General features: G+C 36.8%; 1 protein-coding gene across 1 annotated transcript; it reads left to right on the top strand.

Moving 5' to 3' along the window:
* The first annotated feature begins 10,716 nt into the window (after positions 1 to 10,716).
* On the top strand, positions 10,717 to 18,551 carry LOC115971591 (protein arginine N-methyltransferase 1.6). The gene is made up of 14 exons (XM_031091596.1): positions 10,717 to 11,152; positions 11,251 to 11,494; positions 12,127 to 12,252; positions 12,839 to 13,003; positions 13,087 to 13,205; positions 13,301 to 13,380; positions 13,904 to 14,163; positions 14,288 to 14,524; positions 14,829 to 14,902; positions 16,291 to 16,384; positions 16,462 to 16,611; positions 16,740 to 16,814; positions 17,936 to 18,032; positions 18,167 to 18,551. The coding sequence occupies exons 1-14, from the start codon at positions 10,803 to 10,805 to the stop codon at positions 18,322 to 18,324; spliced, it is 2,229 nt and encodes a 742-aa protein (XP_030947456.1). The 5' UTR covers positions 10,717 to 10,802; the 3' UTR covers positions 18,325 to 18,551.
* The last annotated feature ends 2,918 nt before the right edge of the window (positions 18,552 to 21,469 follow it).

Genomic DNA, 21,469 nt, shown 5'->3' with positions numbered 1-21,469 from the left:
TTTCATCACACTCTAGATTTTTTTTTTTTTTTTTTTTGTGATTGGAAAATGTAGTAATCTCAAATTATAATGGATGCAAATTATTAACTTTTATCCAAAAAAAAAAAAAAAAGAGCCTCTCATGGACATGCTTAGAGGCTAGTAGACTTTTAAGTTTTAACTTATCTAAAATTTTAAAGTTTAGTTAAGGAGTATCCAAGTAAGAGAGATTTCTAAATAATTTTAAAATTTTTATTTTTTAAAAAAATAAAAGAAAAGATAAGGATTGGAAGTTAAGACTTAAAACTAAGAGTATAGCTTGAATTGAGCAATTGAAATGGGAGAATATGTGTGTGGTGGTGGAAATTTGTATTTGTGTAGAAGTTGAGTATTTAAAATTTTAAATAGTTAAGCTAAATTTTAGGAAAATGAGGTGAATTTTGTATTTTAATTTTACAAATAATTTTTTAAAATGACTTTTATACCCTCATTTATTTATTAGCTTAGGTAAAGATTAAGGGTGGTTTAGAGAATTCAAAGAACAAGTAACTAATTTTATCCTCTTAATATAGGGAAAATTACACTTTACCACCCTAAACTATACCCAATATTACACTTTGCACCCTAAACTATTCGAATGCACAATTTGCACCCTATATTATGACCTTTGTTACACTTTGCACCCCAAAGTTAAATTTTTTGTTATATTGTATGGAAAACTCAATCACATGACTAGCACATGACTATTGCTTCACTTGTGACTTGGTGTTTTGGGTTTCTTGCATGCACAAATTGATGGAGATGGAAAGTGGTATGGTGGCTGGGTTGCAAATGGTAGTGGGTGATGGTGACTGGGTCCAATTTAGGTCTTGTTTTGGTCTTAATTCAGATCTGATTTGGGGTTTGCTTGGGTCCCAATTCAGATCTAATTTTGGGTTTTGGTTGTGTATGATTTAACCTCTCTCTCTCTCTCTCTCTCTAGATCTTGATGATGGATTGGTTGAGATTTGTGTTTGTGATTTTGTATCCCTATGAATTTGTGTTTGTGATCTGGTTTTTGGCTGTGAGACGACCAACAGTTTATGGGTTTTGATTACGAATCTCGTGCCTGAAAATTGGTGGCTGTGCAACGGTGTGTGTGGCAAAAAAAAAAGAAGAGTTTGGAGAGAGAAAGTGGCTTGCTGTTGAGTTGGAAGAAGGGCATTTGGGCCTTGGATTATGTTCCACTTAAGCATGAGTCACATGCAACTCGTGATTGAGCTTTCCATCCAATATAATAGAAAATTTAACTTCGGGGTGCAAAGTGTAACAAAAGTCATAGTTTATGGTGCAAAATGTGCATTCAAAAAGTTTAGGATGTAAAATATAATCTGGAGTATAGTTTAGAGTGGTAAAATGTAATTTCTCCCTTAATATATAGAAATATCTAAATAGAGATAGTGTATGTGTACATGTCATTTTGGCAATTAGAAAAAAAGAAGAGTACGTTTGTGGGGGGGGGGGGGTTTATTTTTTATTTTGTAAAAGAAGAAGGTTTAGTGATCACAACTTGCTGCCATTTCATTTTGGAAATTAGAAAAGAAAAAAAAAGAGAAAAAAGAAGAAAGGTACATTTGTTGGCAGGGGGGGGGAACAGTTTTATTGTTATTATTATTTTTAAAGAAATTGTATGAGTGCTTGACTAATAATGTGAGAGAAAAATGTGGAGGTGAAAGAAAGACCTTTTTTTTTTAATTTAGCTAAAATTTAGGAGTTTTTAAATTAGTTATTTTACATATCTAACCCTATTATTTAAGTTTTACAAACTGGTGAGTTTGAAGGTATTTTGGGCATTAAAATTAAGAATTCCAAACAAGAGAAGCCCCTTAAATAATAGTATAAATATAAAAAAATAAAAAAAATAAAATTGTTGGAAAAAAAAAAACCTAATAAAAAATGAGAGTTTGAAAAATGTAGCTTGTGTGAATTTATTAAAAAAAGGGTTGGAAAATGACAAAAATGATAATTGGTGAGTAGGCAAAAAAAAAAAGTGGTGTGGAATGTCAATTTGGGAAGAAGGATTGAGATCAAGTGCAATAGCCCTAGTTATTGCACCAATGGAATTCCTTTTTAATGGTGGTGATAAAAATTTCGGAATGTTGCTTTTAATATTAGCCATTGGATCAAAGAGTTTTAAAAAGTAAAAAATTTAAAAGCTAGAAGTTAGAAGAGGTAAAAGATGAAAAAGTTGAAACTTTTTGTGAGGGATTTAGGAGGTATTGCACGATACAATTTCGCTGACTATTGCACCAGATCCAAATCCTAGAGAAAAAACAACTACTAATTTTCACCCAAGTTTTCTCCTTAATTTGAAAAAAAAAAAAAAAATTGCTAGGCCCAAGTTCCCCACCCCCCTTATTTTTCCTTTTTTAACCAAACAATGGAAAACTCAATTTTCCACCCAAAGTTTTCCATCCCCCTCATCACCCCAACCAAACGCAGTGTAAAAGATCAAGTTAATTTTTTTTTTTTTTTAAAACAAAATAAAAACCTAATGTTCTTGTGCACTATCAAGTCTATTTAAAGAAATATCTAATATGTCTCTTAAATATAAACATCATTTAATATTGTTTGAATTTTCTCGTGAGCCTCGAAGTCCTCTACTTTATTCTCCATCTCTGGCTATTATACATCTACCATTTGCAACCTAAACACTCTCTCATGCATAATTGCATATAATTATTATTATGCAGTCAATATCAACTTTTGGACATGTGCAAAGGATCTAAGTTCTTTGATGAGAATCAATTTTAATCTACTATTATGAATAACTTTAAACACATTTGATGCAAATTTCCTTTCATCATGTTGGCTAGAGAGGCTGAAATCATAATGTAAAAAGTAGCACAACTAGTAACTTGGACATAAATTAGTTTTTTTTTTTTTTAAATAGCACAAATAATATTAAGTGTTTTTTTTTATAAGAATACTGAGATTTTATTGAATACGTGAAAATGACAGTACATCTTGGATAAGAGCTTGCTCAATGTAGTAAGAATCCTTTTCAATCCAACTAACAAAATTAGCAATGCTAGACGCATGCTTAGCTAAAAGGTGTGCAGATTCGTTTCCTTGTCTACGTACAGGAGAAAAGGCTATACTTCTAAACTCCCTACACAAGTCCAATACACCCATGACAATTGGTTCCACAGAAGCTGGTGGTGAAGCGGTCCCACGTAAAGCATTTATTAAAATTAACGAGTCCCCCTCCAGAACCACATTTTGAAGACCCACATCCCTCACAAACATCAGGCCAGCCTCAAGAGCTTTGGCTTCTACCTCCACAGCACCTAAAGGAGCATCAACCTTTTTGCTCAAAGCAACTTCTACTCTCCCCAACTCGTCCCTAATCAAGACCCCTATCCCTGCACTTTTCTATTTTGAGAAAATGGCACCATCGACATTAATCTTGAACCACCCCTCTCTTGGCGGAGTCCACTTCATTGGAAGCTCCACCACCAGTCCCACTGAATTTGTCAGCTCCATAACTACTCCATACTCGGCAAGGTATTCCATCGCCCACTGTACCAGCCGTGTCCCGACTTCCTTGCCCCACCATTTTGCATCTCATTTCTATTGTGCCACAGAGCCTATGCTATTGTAATCACCCTTGCAGCCGCTTCATCGCTACCCCCATCTATCATTAGCAACTTCCACATAACATCCAAAAAGGAGACTCCCTCTATCCTAGCAACACGCACCGTCACCTTGAAACAACCCCAAACCTCATGTGCTTTCGAATAGCTCCATAAGACATGCCCAGTAGTCTCCGAGGCTTCCTTACAAATCTCGCACATGTCATCTGGTATCACCTTATGTTTCATCAAATTTCTTTTAGTGGGTAGGGCTTCACGGCATGCTCTCCATCCGAAATGACGGACCTTATGTGGGATCGGCAAGCTCCATATCCTTTTCCAAAAACGCCTAAGAGAGCTACTATCTGAACTACCCCCTCGTACACCACTGATTGCCATCTTCATTGCTAGTTTATACGCACTACGTACATTGAAAATGCTATTCTGCATTTCAGTCCATATTAGCTTGTCCGCAGGAAATCGAGAGCTTAATGGGATGCCTTTGATCGCTTGAGCTTCATGGGGAAGAAACAAAGTATCAACTATTGACTTCTTCCAACTGATAGTAGAGGTATCTATCAATTCTTAGACCTATGTGTCTTCATGCATAAACAGCCGTGGGGATGTTACTTTGTATGTTGATGGCACAGGCAGCCACTTATCCATCCACACCCGAATGTTTGCACCATTACCTATTCTCCACCTTATTCCTTCCTTTACCAGATTTTGTGCCGCCATAATATTGTGCCATGTATAAGAAGGATTGTGACCGATTGAGGCATTGATAAAATCACTCCTTGGGAAATATTTCGCCTTCAAGACTTTGTACATAAGTGACTCATGTCCCACCTATAACCGCCAGCCTTGTTTTGCTAGAAGTGTAAGGTTGAACAGTTTTAAGGTTCTTAAAGCCTAAACCTCCACCTCCCTTAGGATCACACAACTTTTCCCAACTAATCCAAGGGATTTTCCTCTCTTCATGTCTTTGTCCCTACCAAAAATTCCTGATCATGCTCGTTATCTCATCACAAAGGGAGTCCGATAACTTGAAACAACTCATTGTGTAGGTTGGAATAGCAAGAGCCACAGCCTTGATAAGAACTTCCTTACCCGCTTTAGACAACATTTTCTCCTTCCATTCGGCTAACTTCTTTCCAATCTTTTCTTTGATGTCATTGAAGGTGCCCCTTTTATTCTTCCCCACAAGTGATGGTAGACCAAGGTACTTCTCGTGTTGCTTGATAACTTAAGCTTCAAATCTCCTTCTGATCTCCTTCTAGATCTCCTTGGGAGTGTTTCTACTGAAATAAAGTGAGGTTTTTGCCCAGTTTAGTTGTTGGCCAGAAGCTTTCTCATATATTTCTAGCACCCTTTGAAGAGAGACACACTTCTTCAGAGAAGCTTTGCAAAAGATGAGGCTGTCATCTGCAAAGAATAAGTAAGATAATTTCGGACTTCCTCTACAGATAGCTATGCCCTCCATATTCCCAAAGTTAACTGCAGCCTTGATCAGTGATGATAAGCTTTCTATACAAAGAAGAAATAAATAAGGTGACAAGGGATCTCCTTGACAGATGCCCCTTGATGGAATAATGCAACATCTAGGACTCCTATTAATCCTAATGGCATAGGTAACAGAAGTTATGCACTGCATAATAAGGTTTCTCTACCTCTCTGCAAACCCTAACTTTTCCATAATTTTCTCCAGACATATTCATTCCACTCTATCGTATGCCTTACTCATATCTAATTTAAGTGTCATCTCACCCTCCTTTCCCCCTCTTTTCTGGTTAATATGGTGCATGGATTCAAAAGCTAACAAAACATTGTCAGTAATAAGCCTCCCCTGTACAAATACACTCTGGGTATCACTGATAATAGCAGGAAGGATTATTTTAAGCCTATTTGCTATAAATTTTGAAGCAAGTTTGTAAACAACATTACATAAGCTAATAGGCCTATAATCTATGACTCTTTTAGGATCCTTAATTTTTGGGATAAGCACAATATGAGTTTCATTAAAGTTTGGAGGGATTATACCATGGTTGAGAAGTCAAGCACTGTTTTTGTAACCACAGCACCACTTGTACTCCAAAAGTGTTGGTAAAAGAAAGGAGGCATTCCATCTGGACTTGGGGCTTTGAGAGGGTACATCTGCTTCAGTGCTACTCGAACCTCTACACTAGTGAAATCACAGGTTGGCTCTTCATTCATTGCCAAGGAAACTTTTTGCTGGACTGCATTCAGTAACTTAGTGAAATCGACCGGATTGGTTGAAGAGAACAGATCATTGTAGTACTCCACTACAATTTCCTCCATCCTAGCATCATCCTCCTGCCAAACGTCGTTGACATCCATCAACCCCTCCATAAAAATTTTCTTATGTTGTGCCGATGCTTTAGCATGAAAGAAACTTGTGTTTCTATCATCCTCTTGAAACCAATTAAGTCTTGACCTTTGCCTCCACATCGCATCTTCTTTTTCCAACCAGCAATTTAATTCAATTTTGGTACTTTCAACTCATGGATCTACTCTGTAGAAGTTGGTAGCAATTCTAGCCCTTCTAACCTGCTTTGTAATTCTGATATCTTCCTACCCATGTGCCCAAATTCTGACTTATTCCATGTAGACAAATCAGCCCTGTACCTTTCCAAACATCTTTCTATCACCCTATCCAGCTACCATTTCCTCCTCCACCCATGCTGCTTTGACTACTTCTTCACACCTTCTATCTTTAAGCTACATGGATTCAAATCTGAACATCTTTCTTGCTTTTCTTCTTCTTTTTCGGTGCACTAAATAAAGGCAGAAGGGAGAGTGGTTTGATGCAGAAGAAGAGAGGTGGTGGAGCTTTGCTATAGGAAAAAGATCCATCCATTCTTGGGTTGCCAAGGCCCTATCCAACCTCTCCTTTATTTGTTCTCCATCTTTACGTTGGTATATCCAGGTAAACCTAGGACCCACATAATCCACTTCTCTAAGACCACATTGGTTTATGGCTTCAACAAAAATCTCCATTTGTCTCTGAGGCCTCATACTACCCCTTTCCTTTTTAGAAAGACCAGTAATCTCGTTAAAATCCCCTATGACCAACCATGGTAGAGAGGAAGTATTCTTCAAGTGTTTTAGCTTTGCCCATGATTCCGATCTTTTTGATGTCTCCAGGTTGCCATAGAATCTAGTAAGGTGCCACCACCTTACCTCAACTCCCTCATCCACCCATGCATCAATATGATCATCTGAGTATGTCTGCACATCTAGTTTAACCCCTTCCTTCCACAACATTGCCATTCCACCTCTACTGCCATCGCTAGGAACAATAAGGCCATGCTTGATTTTACATCTTTCCTTTACTTTCTTCATCCATTCTCTACTCGACTTTGTCTCCATTAAGAAGACTATTATGGGATCTTCTTTATTTACCACATTTTCCAAGGTTTTAACTATCCAGAGGTTCCCAAGCCCCTGGCAGTTCCAGCTGAGGAGACTCATTGGTCTCAGCGGGGTTGCCTAGCAACCTTCGCTGCTTCTACAATATTGCTTATCTCAGTCACCTTCTTCTTTTTTTCATGCAAGTTCACGTCAAATAGGTCTCTATTAGAACCTTCAGGCTTTCTTTTAGTTCCGACTCCAACACTCAATGGTGGATCCACCACAGCTGATGAGCTTTGTCTTGCCCTTCTCTTCCAAGATCCCTCACTTAAGCCCATGGTCTCTTTATCTGTTTTGTCACTTCTAGGCCTCTCACTTATAACTTTGGGCCTTAGTTTTTGTTTCCCTTTGCTTGCACCCTTATTGGGCCTACCATTGTGTGTCACTCCTTCAAGCTCGTACTAACCCAGCCCAAACTAAACTCAGCATCTGACATCATGGTATCCGTATTTAACTCCAACATCACTCCATTCCGATCCTGCTCTTTATTTTTCTAACTCGGATTATCCTCCCTGATCTCAATGTCAACCAAATTTAAAGTGCTTTCTATCCGATTTGCCCTTTTTTTAGAAATTGCAGCCTTTGACTCCGAATTCCCAGGGTCGTTACAGATAGCATCATCAATTTCATTCAAAACATCCTCAAAATCCGAGATATGCGTACGTGATTCCTATACATCCACGTCATGCTCACGTTCACCAACTCTCTTCTCAACTCCACCACCGTTCACCGCCCTCGGCACCGCTGCCCCATGTTCAAACGTTGACATTGCTGCCACTAGGATCGTACAATTAGTTCTTCCACAAGAAACCATCACCTCTTGTCCCGATCTCACTTCTCTGGGACCCACCGATTGTGTCTTCATCCTTCGTGGTTGGTCGAAACCTCGCACCTCAATGACTGATCTTCTCACATGGTTGAACTGCGGAGCTCTAATTCAAGGTCCAAACTGTTGCTCCTCAATCTATAGAGTACCCCTACTGTTCAGCCACAGGATGCAATCCTTGTCATCATGCAAGACAAGTCCGCACCAGTAGCATATATTTGGCAGCCGTTCATACATGAATGCTGCCCAACCCTCCCCTGAGTCATCCCATGATATTTTCCTCCCCTTGCATAGCGGTTTGGTTATGTCCACCTCTACTCTCACTCTCATGAAGTTTCCACCTTTCATCTCTCCTAGGTCCTTTGGTCGACTCACTACTCCAATAGTCTCCCCAATACTAAGCACTGCTTCCACCGTCAATAACTGAAAGGGAAGATTATGGATCTAAATCCAAAAAGTTGTCGACTTAAAGGCTAGATCCTGGACCTATACCGACCCATTGTACCTCTGCACCGCCACTAAATGCCTATCGAACCTCCAAGGTTGCCCCTAAACAACCTTTTTTGCATCTGCATCCATCTCAAAATCAATCAACAGGATGTTATCTTTGCCCTCACAAACCTCAAAATTCCCTCTAGTTCTCCATAACGGTCGGAAGGTCTTTGCCACCGCCTCAACGTTTACAATCCTTCGGGTAAAGAACTTCGTGGCCAAAACCACACTTGTTTTCTTTTTTTCCTTCGTAAGATCAACCTTTGCCTCCTCCTCCTCTGTTAACGAGAGGCTCCGCCACCTATTAGTCAAGTCATCCATACTAAAGAAACTGTCCAAACAGAAACAACTCACTCCAAACTAAGCAATAGAAACTAATACCCTCCTAGTAGCGAAGTTAATAGAGGGACCTCAGCATCCTCCACAAGGAGGGAAATGCACTGCTACAGTGAGATAAGTGTAGACCACCCCCCACCAAGAACCCTAAATAATATTAAGTGTTGATTGTGCATAGTTCAATAAGTGGAAGGCAGACGCCAAACTGTCCGTATAGATATTAGGGTAGATAGGATTTGATAAAAAAAAATTATAAATAATGAGATTCCTTTGTTTTGGTTGATGGAGCTACTCCAATTGACATATTTATAAAGGTCGAACATTCTAATAATCACTTTGATGAATGATCTCTCTCTCTCTCTCTTATCCTTAACCATAACACTTGCAAAATGCACACATTAAGAATGAGTGTGTGTTTGTTTCTAACCAAAAAAAAAAGAATGAATAATTGTTTCATATTGTTTAAGAGAGTGTGTTGTGTGTAGTAAAACGTGCTCCACCCTCTCTTAAAAGTTACCATGACTTTTGAGTGAAGTTGTGGTGTGTTTTTGTGTTAGAACCCTTTTCCCTTTCCCTTGTGCATGTATTTGTTTTTCAAAAAAAAAAAACAACTAGCAAACCCGAAATTCCAAATCAAACCCAAACATTATCAAATCATTCACATAGCTTGGCCATCTTTGAAAAAATTCAAACTCTTAATAAAATAAAATACAATGAACAAGAGAATAATAACAATAAGCAAGCATTAATCTCAAAAAATTTGGGGTCAATAATTGACTCACTAGTTAAGGTGAGTTACATTTATTCTTTTTCACCATTCTATTTTATTTAAATTCATTATCTTTGTTACTTGTTTAATTGATATATTATGTTTAATTATTTTATTATTATTTTTGTCTTTTTCTACATTTTTGTTGTCTTATCATCTTGAATATGCTCGCTTTTTTCTTGTTGGTTTATTAATCACTCATTTATTATTTTCAATTGTTTAATTTGCAGGCTTGAAAGTTTGCACCTACACATTTGTTAGAAATTTATTAATTTTTATTTGTTCTACACTACCTATAAATAGGGATGACAATTTTTCCCCGCCCCGCTTAACCCACCCTTCTCCGCTTCGCCCCGCGCGGGTTTTCCCTGCCCCACAAAGGTAGTGGGGCGAGGATGGGGTAAGATTTTAGCCCCGCACCACGAGGCGGGGCGGGGCGGGGATGGGTTTAGGCTTTTTAGACCAACCCCACCCCGCCCCACGTTACTAAAGGTTATAATTGTAAATTTTTCATACCCTAAAACCTTACTATTTAAACAAACAAATTAATATTAGCATATTTTATTCTACCCAATGTGATTCTCTGCCTTTATTTTGTTATGTGTTATACTATGAAATTTTTATTTATTTTCAATGATTGTCTTGTTAAACACTTGGATATATTATTCAATTTTTTCTAAAAATTGATTTGATTTGATGGGATAAATTTAGTTGTAATTTCAAGTATATTTTTATTAATGAAATAGGTTTCATTAAAAAAATTGTACTAGTTGTAGGGCAAATTAACAAAAAGTAGAGTTTTACGGAGTGGGGCGGGGCTTCGTGGGGCCCCAAGGGGCAGGGATGGGGTGAGAAAATATTCCCCGTTATGCGGGGCAGGGCGGGAATGTGGTAAAACAAAACCGTGCGGGGTGGGGACGAAGACCCCATCCTTCGGCCTCGCCCCGCCCCATTGCCATCCCTACCTATAAAGTTTAAAATCTAATTTATCACTTTTTTGTTTTTATAAATTCTGATTTTCTTTATAAAGTTTAGAATTGTGAGATATTCATAAAAAACTGATTCTCAAAATAAATAAATAAATAAAACTAACAAGTAGATGGAGGAGCTATATAGTGGCATTTTTTAAACTTTTGGAATTAAAAAAAACTCCCATTTGAAATTTTAGAAACTCAAAGCATTGATTCAAGAGAAAAACTTTAAGACCAAATACAAATAGTGTATTTAAAAAAAAATGGTGAATATGTAATAATAAGCCATATTCAAGGTCAAAACAAGTCTGTAAAACCCTTCACTCTCTCAAGTAGAAACGCCGTCGTTCGAAATCGCTCAACATGTCTCTAAACCCACTTCCATGGCTTCTCTAATCCCCACAACACTCTCTCTTCACTCCCGGCTAACCCGTTTGACCCTGACTCTAACACAAGCACCTCGACCACTCCTTCACTTCAAGGCCACCCGAGCCATGAGCTCCGAGTCAACTCAACGAGCCTTCCAGCTCAGACTCGACCCTCTCACCGGCAACTCAGAATGGATCGTCATCGAAGAACAAGAACAAGAAGAACAAATTTCAAACAATTCGCAGAAACCCCTTTTGGCTACGACGTCGTATTTAGACATGCTCAACGACTCTCCTCGTAACAAAGCCTTCCGCCAAGCCATCGATAAAACCGTTACCCAACCCTGCCACGTCATCGACATCGGGTAAAAAAAAAAAACAAAAACCTTAAAAATCACATCAATTACGTGTCGTTTTCTCATTGGGCAAAAATTTTATGAATGTGTGTGCTATATGTGTGCAGTGCTGGGACTGGGTTGCTGTCAATGATGGCTGCAAGGGCAATGTGCAATGGGGACTCGTCAACGACATGTCGTAGTAGTAGTACTGAGGGAATGGTAACGGCGTGTGAGTCTTACTTGCCAATGGTGAAGTTGATGCGCAAAGTAGCGAGGCTCAATGGCATGGAAAGAAAGATTAAAGTTTTCAACAAGCGCTCTGATGAGCTCCAAGTTGGCGTTGATATTCCTTCACGTGCAGATATTCTTGTGGGTGACATTACATTGATTACATGTTTTCTTTCAGTAGTTGCAGCTTCAAAAATTTTAAAATGTATCAGTTTCGCAATAAGTCTAATGACGCAACAAATTTCACAACTGCTGAGGTGGTAGGTTGGGATTAGTGTATAATAAAAGTGTTGTCAGGTGATCCTATGTTACGGTGACGTTGCATTAATTACAGCCTGCCATATGAACAAATTGTGAAATTTGTCGTGTCTCTAGCATTGTTGATCAATTTAATCATCTAGCAATTTGTTGTTAAACTAATTTCAGGCAACATCAGCTTTCTAAGGTGCTATATGAAGCAGATTTTTTTAGAGCATATAGACAGGAGGACAATGATGATACCTGTTAAAACTTCTAGTATTTGAGGAACGAAATTCAAACGTGGACCAAACTTTAGGGACATGGAAGTGTATTTTACTATTTCAGCCTCTATGTTTTATGCAGCATTCTGAGCTTCAATTCCTTTGTTTAAGATGGGAGTTGTTAGTGAATTATTGGACCCACATATGATTGTATAAGATGAATAATTGGGTTTCACTAAATGTTGTCATTTCGAGCACACACTTCTTTGGTTGGTTCCCTGTTTTATTGGGTCTTGCCATCTTTAATTGCAGGTTAGTGAGATACTGGACTCGGAATTACTGGGCGAAGGGCTAATACCATCTCTACAACATGCACATGACAAGCTGTTGGTGGAAAATCCACAAACAGTGCCATACAGAGCAACTACCTATGGCCAGGTGTTCAAAAATACTACTTTTCTCGTTTGTGAAATTTTTTTGACACATTATTCTCCTTTTTGTTATTTCTGTGTTTCTATTAAGATAAAAGTTGACATGCTATGCACAGCTTATGATATGCATGTTCTGTTCTTGAATTTGTCCTCTTAAGAGTGATCCTAGTTTTTTGGATTTATTATACTGAAGGATAGTATTAAAAGGCAATGTTTCTGAAATGCTTTCCTGCCACTGCGAAATTTATGACATGTAAAGCAATTTGCTTTTACTCTGAAAATTGTCCGTACCTAAGTTTCTGTGTCTTTCTTCTAAGATTCTATTTTTGTTTTATCATTGTATGTAATTGTGTTTATTGATCTTATGGTGCCTCACAGACATTTGTAAATATGTTACACTTTTTCTTTTTTTTTGGATAGATTGTAATTATGTTACACTAATTAGTAGTACACTATTATGGTATCTGTTAAGTTTATTTTTAATTTTACTTCTCTAGGTTGAGATGGATTTCATTTGATCATTTCAAGGCTAACACAGTTTGGCTCCCCCCACCCCCCACCTCTCTTCTTTTCTTCTTCTCGTCCTTACTCAGTTGGTTGAAAGCAAATTTTTGTGGAAGCTACATGATTTACATAATAATGAAGCAGACACAGGGGATGGCATTCATCTTGTTCCAAGTGGGTTGGATAGTATTTTACATGTCAAATCCCAACAATATGCCATGCATTGTGATGCAATAAAAGAAGAAATAAAGCTGGTAATGTCATTTATTACTTATCAGCAAACTTCCTTGGAAATTACTAGTGGTTTAATTTTCTACTTAAATTAAGATTCATCCAGCTGTCAGAACCCTTCAAAATTTTTGAATTTGATTTTTGGAAACGGCCAGACAGTCATCGAGAAATTGAGCTGCACATAAAGGCGACTAATGACGGTAGAGTTAATGCTGTAGTTTCATGGTAATCACATCTGTTCTCCAACAGTTGTTCCCTGTGGCAGTATTCTTTCCTAGGATGGTTCTGATGCCTCTGTATGTCTGTTTGTGTGTATTCAGGTGGATACTTCAGCTTGATAGTGAAGGGACTATCTTTTATTCTACTGCTCCTGGATGGATAAGTTCAGCAATGAACACAAGTTAGTTATATATACGATTCTCTTGTGATTGGAAGCATTTTCATTCTAGTTTCTGCTGTAATTATACACTTACTGTGCTTAGGAAGTTAGGCCACTTGGTAAAGAAGTGTTTTTTCAAGTGACTGAGTCACCAAGAGAATGTTTAAGAATGCTTGCCCTATGAATGTTGTTAGTATGAAATATAATACTTGGGACAAAATACTGAACATGTGTTTACCTTTTCTGGAATTAACGTTTTCCCAAACCTTGTTTGCATCCATCATCCATGCCTTTGAGGAAATATGTTGATGGCGTGAGCTACATAGCTAGCCTTTTTGTTGATATACAGTCAAGAAACTTTTGTGGGTAAATGAAAGCTAATCATACAAGTTTAGTTGAATGGCGCTGTTTCAATGCCTGATGATGCTTTCTGGTCACCCTTAAGAATTTTACCTAGGGCTTCAGTTACCAGATAAATTCCTCAGTAAGAACTTTGTAGTTTCATGCTCTTGTAACTTATAAAGGTGGTTCGATGCGTCATCAGGTGCTGGACATTGGTGTGACCATTGGAAACAGTGTGTTTGGTTTGTTCCAGGAAAAGGTATGTCCGTCTCCAAGGATGAAGAGGTTTATTTACATGCTGTTCATACTGAAACTAGCATCCTTTATAATCTCAAGACCGATGTCCCGAGAAAAAGTGGCTTTGACACTGGGGATCCACAGCTCATACTATCACCAGAAAGAATAGCAATTTATGGAGACAGAGAATGGAGACAATCCATGTTTCAAGCCTTAAGAAATGCTGTAATCTCTCTATTACTCCAACATGCATGCATACACCTGTGCACACATTTACGTAAACTTTTTCTCATCCTTGTTCTATTTTTCCACATCTTTTACCTTTTCTAAATCAGAGTATTCTTTACAGTTTCAGGAAAGAGTTAATTCACTATGCATTGTTGCGGATGATAGTGTTTTCTTAACCCTTCTTGTTGCACATCTTTCAAAAACATCACATGTAATATCATTGTTTCCGGGGCTGAGGGACAAGGGCGCCCAATATTTGCAAGCTGTTGCTGATGCAAACGGTTTTTCAATGGATCATGTTGAAGTTCTTGAAAAGAGGAAAACATGTTTAACGATGCATGATACACATCAGAAAAAGGTAATTCCATCCTAGTTTGCCAGGATACCTCTCTGACATGCTTCGAAATATTATTCCTTTTTTTTTCTTAATTTAAAACTTATGTTCAGAATAAAACGGGTGGTTTAAGATGCCAAAGTTATAGGACCCCAATCATGTGGTTATACGTGTTTGCATATTACTGAATAGCATATCTTTGGTTGAGCATTGTGACATTTATCCACTATTCTTTGAAAATTTTGGCCTGATTAAATATATTACTCCAAATTACTATTAACCAATTATAATTTAGATATAAACAATTTGTAATTATGCTCTTATGTAGGTTGATCTATTGATCGGAGAACCATTCTATTATGGAAATGAGGGCATGCTTCCATGGCAGAATCTGCGGTTTTGGTAAATTGAATTATTATTTGATCCTGCTGTATTTTATGCTTTAATGAATATCTATGGCATGTGGATCCCGGTGGCATTAAGTGTTTGACTTGGACTCTAGTAAAGATAACTTGGAGTCTGAATATTAACAACACTTTTAGGATCTCAAAACATGCCTACTTTATTTGGCCCTGAACTTTGTAAGGTGTTGTGTGCATCTGCTTTTATATAGTATATTCTATAATGGAATTAGTATCTTCATTTATTGATAAACGATGCATCAGTCATGAAGAACCTAGGATTTATGTAATTGGCCGCTTGGCCATTATTAATGCAACTCATTTTATGCTAGATATTAAAAAAGTCACACACTTGAGAACCTATTCTCACAGCTAAGATTGGCAGTTCATGTCTGTTGACAAATAATAGCATTAAATAAGCCAATTGACATATTTAAGATGTGCCAAACGTATGCCCAGTTGAAACCTGTGGGTTTGAAATTGCATTACTGTTGTGTACTTGGATGAAGATTAGGTGTACATCTGTCATCTGTTGATGCTCATTATTTGGGTAATATCATCCCTTCAATAACTGATTGCAGCTATCAACAATTTGCTGCCAAAAAAATTTACTAGCATGAACATATGCTTTCTCCAAAAAGTATCAGTGATACTGACCTCCACTTGTGTGGTCCTAATGATTGTGGTTATATCTGTTGAAAATTTTAATTTTAGTTTAAATTTCCATCTAAAATATAAGTTTATTTCAGGCGTCAACTATACCTCTCAAAGGTTAGAATGTAAATATGAAAATATGCTTTTTCTTTGCAGCATCAGATCCTAATATAATTTTGGTTTGCAAGATTGGTGTATGGTTTTGTGCTTAAATCATGAATAGCTTAATTTCCTTATTAAGAATTCATTCATTCAACTGAAATATATGAGTTTTTATGGGTTAACTTCTCTCATATTATAATTTTGTACAGGTGGATTTATAAAATATTACTAGGTATACTTCTAGTGAGGCAATGAAAGTTCTAAAGTTTCATTACCTCATGCATTAATTTGATCTGTTAATAAAAAGTGTGTTCTTTGCTTATTTGGTCCCGCATCCTAATGCTCTTTGTCCATCCATTTATGAGAACAATTCACCTATCCAAGAATTTATTTCACCACTAAGATGTTCAGGATATTTAGTCGACCTTTGTTAATATTTGTTTTGTCCAGATTTGCTTAAATCATTGCCTCTCCAAAAGTTTGTTTATCAAAATCCTTTTCTGTGGAAGTGTTAAATGAAGGTGGTCTGTTGCTTGTCCAAACACACACACACACACAAAGTTACACACCTTTTGTTTTCTTTTTCTATTTTTTTATCTATTAATTCCTTTGTGTTTTTGGTCTGGGTTTAAGGAAGGAACGGACTTTGCTTGATTCTGTCCTCTCCAAAGATGTACTGGTAATGCCTTGTAAAGGACTACTGAAGGCTTGTGCAATGTCTCTCCCTGTAAGTTAATGTTGTACTTGTGTCATTGTGTCTATATTGTTTTGAGTAGATTATGTGATTGGAAAACTTTTGTTCAGGATTTATGGAAGAGTCGTCGTTGCTTGAGTAATATTGAAGGTTTTGACCATTCAGTTGTAAATACTACCTTAGGGGCATGCGGTGAATTGCCTGCACCAGAAGAGGGTCCCTGTTTGCCTTTTTATATCTGGCAGTGTGGGGAAATTAAGGTAATCAATATTCATAGAATTCATTTTTTATGAAGCAAATCTTCTCTGTGACAAAAGAAGATAAAATTCCTTTCTGGATGAAAATAATATCATTGTCGCTAATGAGGCTTCTTTGAAAAACATTCCAGGAACTCAGTCAGATATTTACCGTCATGGAGTTTGATTTTTCAAAACCAATAAAACCATGTTATGGAAAAGCCCAGGTATTCCACTTGCGCCTTGTAAACAAAGTGGCATTTTCATCCCAAAACAAAGTGGTATTAGACTTGGACATTCTTGTAAAAATTTGGTCATCTGGTGGTTAATATTAGTCTTGATCTTCCAATATCTTTTATGGTTGTTTATATTCTTAAATTTAGTTGCAAAACATGCCAAGACCCTTGTAGCTCAACTGGCATTTCTTGGCATTTTTAATTAAGACGTCAAGGGTTCAAATCACCCCTCCCCTAACTATCGAATTATAAAAAATAAAAAGTTTCAAAGCACATGTGAAAGAACATATTGCATGTTCTATTGTTCTGCATTAAGGCATCAGGCATGGTGAACCATTGCCTCATTGTTATATGTGCACCAATAATGGATTAATCTATATGTGTTTCTATTATGGCACCCTCAGCCTTATTAGGCAACAGGCATGGTGAACTGTTGCATCAATATCTCTTGAGCAACAATGACGAAACAATTTAATCATGGGATTTTAATGGTTTCAGTAGTGACCATGACATAGTGGAAGGGTTTGTGCTCTGGGTACAACCTTTTCAGTACTAATTATGACATAGCCTACTGATTGAATCAGTTGGTGAGTTGTGTGTGGCATCAAATGGGCAAACCTTTTGTTCATAATGTAACATCCATAGACTAAAAATGACTGCATTTACTATTTTTCCCATTACAAAATTCTTTTACATAAACATTCACTTTGTGGCAATCAAAACAAATGTGATTTGTTTTTTTCCACAGTAATACAACAACCCAGCCGTAGGCCCCAAAGTTTTTTCCAACAGCATATGTATTCTGTTCCATCATTTTATCCTATTTGAAGTCATATTCTTAATTATCCCTTTAATTGACATGTCATTTTTTACTAATATTATTTTAGGTTTTCCTCTACCTTGTTTCATTTCCTCGACTTAAATCAATTTACTCTTCCTCACTGCTCCAACAATAGTAACGGTTGAATATTTAATATACTTGCATTATCAATTTTGTTATTCTTATTGAAAATCATTGCTTGGTAATGGTAACTTAACCACGATAAATATTTCATTACATTCTAAGGACCATATCATACTGCTTAATTGATTATTGAAAGTGTTTATTTTAGGTTGAATTCACTGAGCCTGGAATTTGTCATGGCTTTGCACTATGGATTGATTGGGTGATGGATTCAGATAATTCCATTGTGTTATCTACAGGGCCAGGTATGGTTTAAATCCATGTAGAAGTGGCTAATAATTAATTGGTTACTTGATACTCAATCATATCCCACTTTCTCTTTGCAAAACAATCTTTAGTAGGTCTAGCATATATTTATCATTTTACATGTTTGATTCAGATAAGAGATATTGGAAGCAAGGAGTAAAGCTTCTGGCGAACCCTGTTGCAGTTGGAATCCATGAATCAAGAATGACGGTGGAACATATTTCTACAGTAATTGAAGCATCTTTTGACCCGTCCGATGGTGAACTCATCATCAGAAACAACTTCATATAATGTCCACTGTTTTTTGGCATTCAAGCTGTTATATGCGGTTCTTCTGTTATTATGTAGTGCAAATAAATTATAGACCAAATGGTCAATTGTTAAATCTTTGTTGCCGTGTATTTAAGAGTTTTTATAGAAATTATGCTCTGACAGCCTGCAAAACATCCCATCTTCGGAGTTCTGTACTTCTCATTAATGCGTGGTCTATTTAAGATTTGTGATTTGGAGGTGCAGAATTTTTATCGTAAATATGATAGCATTTTTATCGCCTTTGGGTGAGATAAGAATAGCATATGTTTTCTAGGGCAGCACCTCATGTCAATCATTCAGGATCATATTAGATAGAGAACCTGTTATTCTGGAGAGGATTTAAAAAGAACCAGAATGCAGCACAAGTTTATTCATTGAATATTTTCACTACCCATATGAAAGTTCAATGTAAAGTTAGAAGCTAATGGACTGTGAAGATAAGGGTGTAGTTGCTCCTGGTGTTGGAGAAAACTCCTGAACTTAGAGATAAAATAAAGCCTTTTTATCAAGCACTCAATCGGGGAAGGTAATTCTGTGTTCCTTAGGCACGATAATTGGCATCCAGAAGAACCTTTACATCCTAAGTACGGATATAGGATAATTTATGATGTGGCCAGTTCATTTCATGCTGAAGTAGCTAGTATCAAACAAATGAACAAAGGGATTGTCGGAAATGGAACCCAACAAGGTCAGAAGATATTGTAATCATTCAAAGCAAATTGTTTCAGTTAAAAATGGAACCCAACAAGGTCAGAAGATCTTGTAATCATTCAAAGCAAAATGTTTCAGTTGAAAATGGTGAGTGATGGTTGATGATTCAGTTTCTTGGCTTCTTTCTAATTCAGGGCAGTTTACTAGTGCCTCTGCTTGGGAGCCTATTTGATTTAAGAAATTTGCTCCCTGCTGGTGATGGAGATTGGTCCGATTCCCTAATTCAATTCCAAAAAAAGTGCCTTCTTTAATAGCTTTGGCCATCAAAAATAGATTATCTACATATAACAGAGTTGTGTGTTCGGCTTAGGCCAAAATGGCAAAATACTAATTTTGCCCAAAACAAGTAGCAAAATGCCCCTATTCTGAACTGTTTAGGGATATGCTCCTGTTTAAACTCGATTTTTTTAAAATCGAGTTTCAATGAAAAACTCAATTCGCCCAAAATCAAGTTATAGGCAAAAAATTTGCAAAAACTTACATGGAACTTGAGTTCCGTGTAAGTTTTTGCAAGTAACTCGATTTTGGGCAAATCGAGTTTTAAAAAATCAAGTTTCAAAATAGAGGCATATCCCTAAATAGCTTCAGAACGGGGGCATTTTGCTAAAACTTTTGGGCGAAATGGGTATTTTGCCATTTTGGCCCTTGGGCTTATGTTTGTTCTGCAGAAATTTCATGGAATCATTTTTGTTTTTTGTTTTTTAATTTCTTTCTCTCAAGGAATTTGGTTATAGATTTTCATATGCTGTTTGGTTGAATAACCTGTTTACTACTGATTGATGTAATGCAGTGGTGTGCCAGACATCTCAAAGGTGGGGGTTTCAACGAAAAGTTTGAGTTCATAAATGGCCTTATCAGATATGAAGAATATCTTGAAGTTTATCAAATTGGATGTCAAAGTAAATATATATTGAGTTTTGTAAGGGAGTAAAGAAGCTTATAGTAAACAAATATCTATACTGCTATCTTTACCAAGGATGCATATGTTAATGCTAGTTTTTGTTAATCCAGGACATAGTGCTTTCTTGTTTTAGCTGCAGCTTGATGGTTGTTAAACTAGGTGTTTGCAAATTCTTTGCTAATTGTCTTGTAGCCACTAGTATTGGAGTTTTAAACGAATTGAGCTATTTATGAACAATTTAGGCTTGACTTGTGTTGGGTCAAATAATTAATTTATTGACAGAATGCATGGCAAATGGGAAAAAGTCATGTGTAAAGGAAGTTTTAATATAATTGTCAAGTAATAGGTAATTGTCACAGACAAGTGCTCCATTTCTGCAAGTAACATTGTTCAATGATTTTTTTTTTTTTTTTATGGTAAATAAGTTGAAAATAGTAGGACTTGGTTGATAAGACCTAACATAACTGAAACTCTTTCTCAAGCTTCAATCTCTTTCTTTTTCTCCCACGATCCCACCTCTTTCATGCCTTCTATCCTTCTCTCTTAAAAAAAACACATACCAAACACATAATTATGTTTTTTTTTTTTTTTTCATATTTTAAAATATGTTATTTGAAACATGATATCAAACACTTTTTTCTTTTTCTTTTTCTTTTTTTTTTACATTATGAGTATTTTAAACATGTGTTTTCACAACACTTCTTAAACCACTGCTACCAAACAAACATTTATCGTTTGATGTTTTTCAGACTAGATAACTCGAAAATGAAGGGAAAACATAGTTTGTGTATAGAGCAAATAAAAATTGAGAAACATGCAATTAGTAATTTAGTAACGAGTCAAATTTTAGCACAATAGAGGCCTGTCTAGCTCTAGTAGCAAAGGGCTTGCAAGCTTGGGTAAGGAACATTTGTACATGTTCCATAGCAGCAGCGGAAGCTCCTACAGTCTGGTGGGCTGTGGCGATCATAATTGTAAGGATTGCAGCCAATCCATTATTGAAGGTGATGCCAAAGATGTGATCAGAAGCATTTCAGATAGTTCCAAGCAAGTTAATTGGAAAATTTGGCAGGTGATCGAAGTAATTCGAAGATGTTCCAAGCTTTAGTTTTCTCAATTCCCAATGTAATGCCGAGAGGCTTTTAGCTAGCTCAAAGCATTGACATCCTTCTTTTAGAAGGAGAACTAGGATTTAGATAATCAGATCACTCCCTCACATGTGGCAACAACTTATCAAAAAAGGGACCCAAAATGAAAATCCTAATGTAATGTTTGTGTTTTAAGTGGGCTAGTAGATATAACAATAGAGTAACCCATCTTTTTAGCAAATGGGGCCTAAATGGTAGGCTTGTCTCAGGTTCTCCCTACTAGATTGTTTAGGCCTTGCCGGTGTATAAGGCTTTTCCTTTTCTTTTTCTGTTTTTTTCTCTCCAAACAAACATACAAACTTTTAGTGAATAAACGAGAGAAATAAAAAAACAAACAAACAAACTTGATACGAAATTGTACACA

This window comes from Quercus lobata, chromosome 12 (genome assembly GCF_001633185.2).
Source record: "Quercus lobata isolate SW786 chromosome 12, ValleyOak3.0 Primary Assembly, whole genome shotgun sequence".
Taxonomy (NCBI): domain Eukaryota; kingdom Viridiplantae; phylum Streptophyta; class Magnoliopsida; order Fagales; family Fagaceae; genus Quercus; species Quercus lobata.
This window is presented reverse-complemented; position numbering and strand designations above follow the sequence as displayed.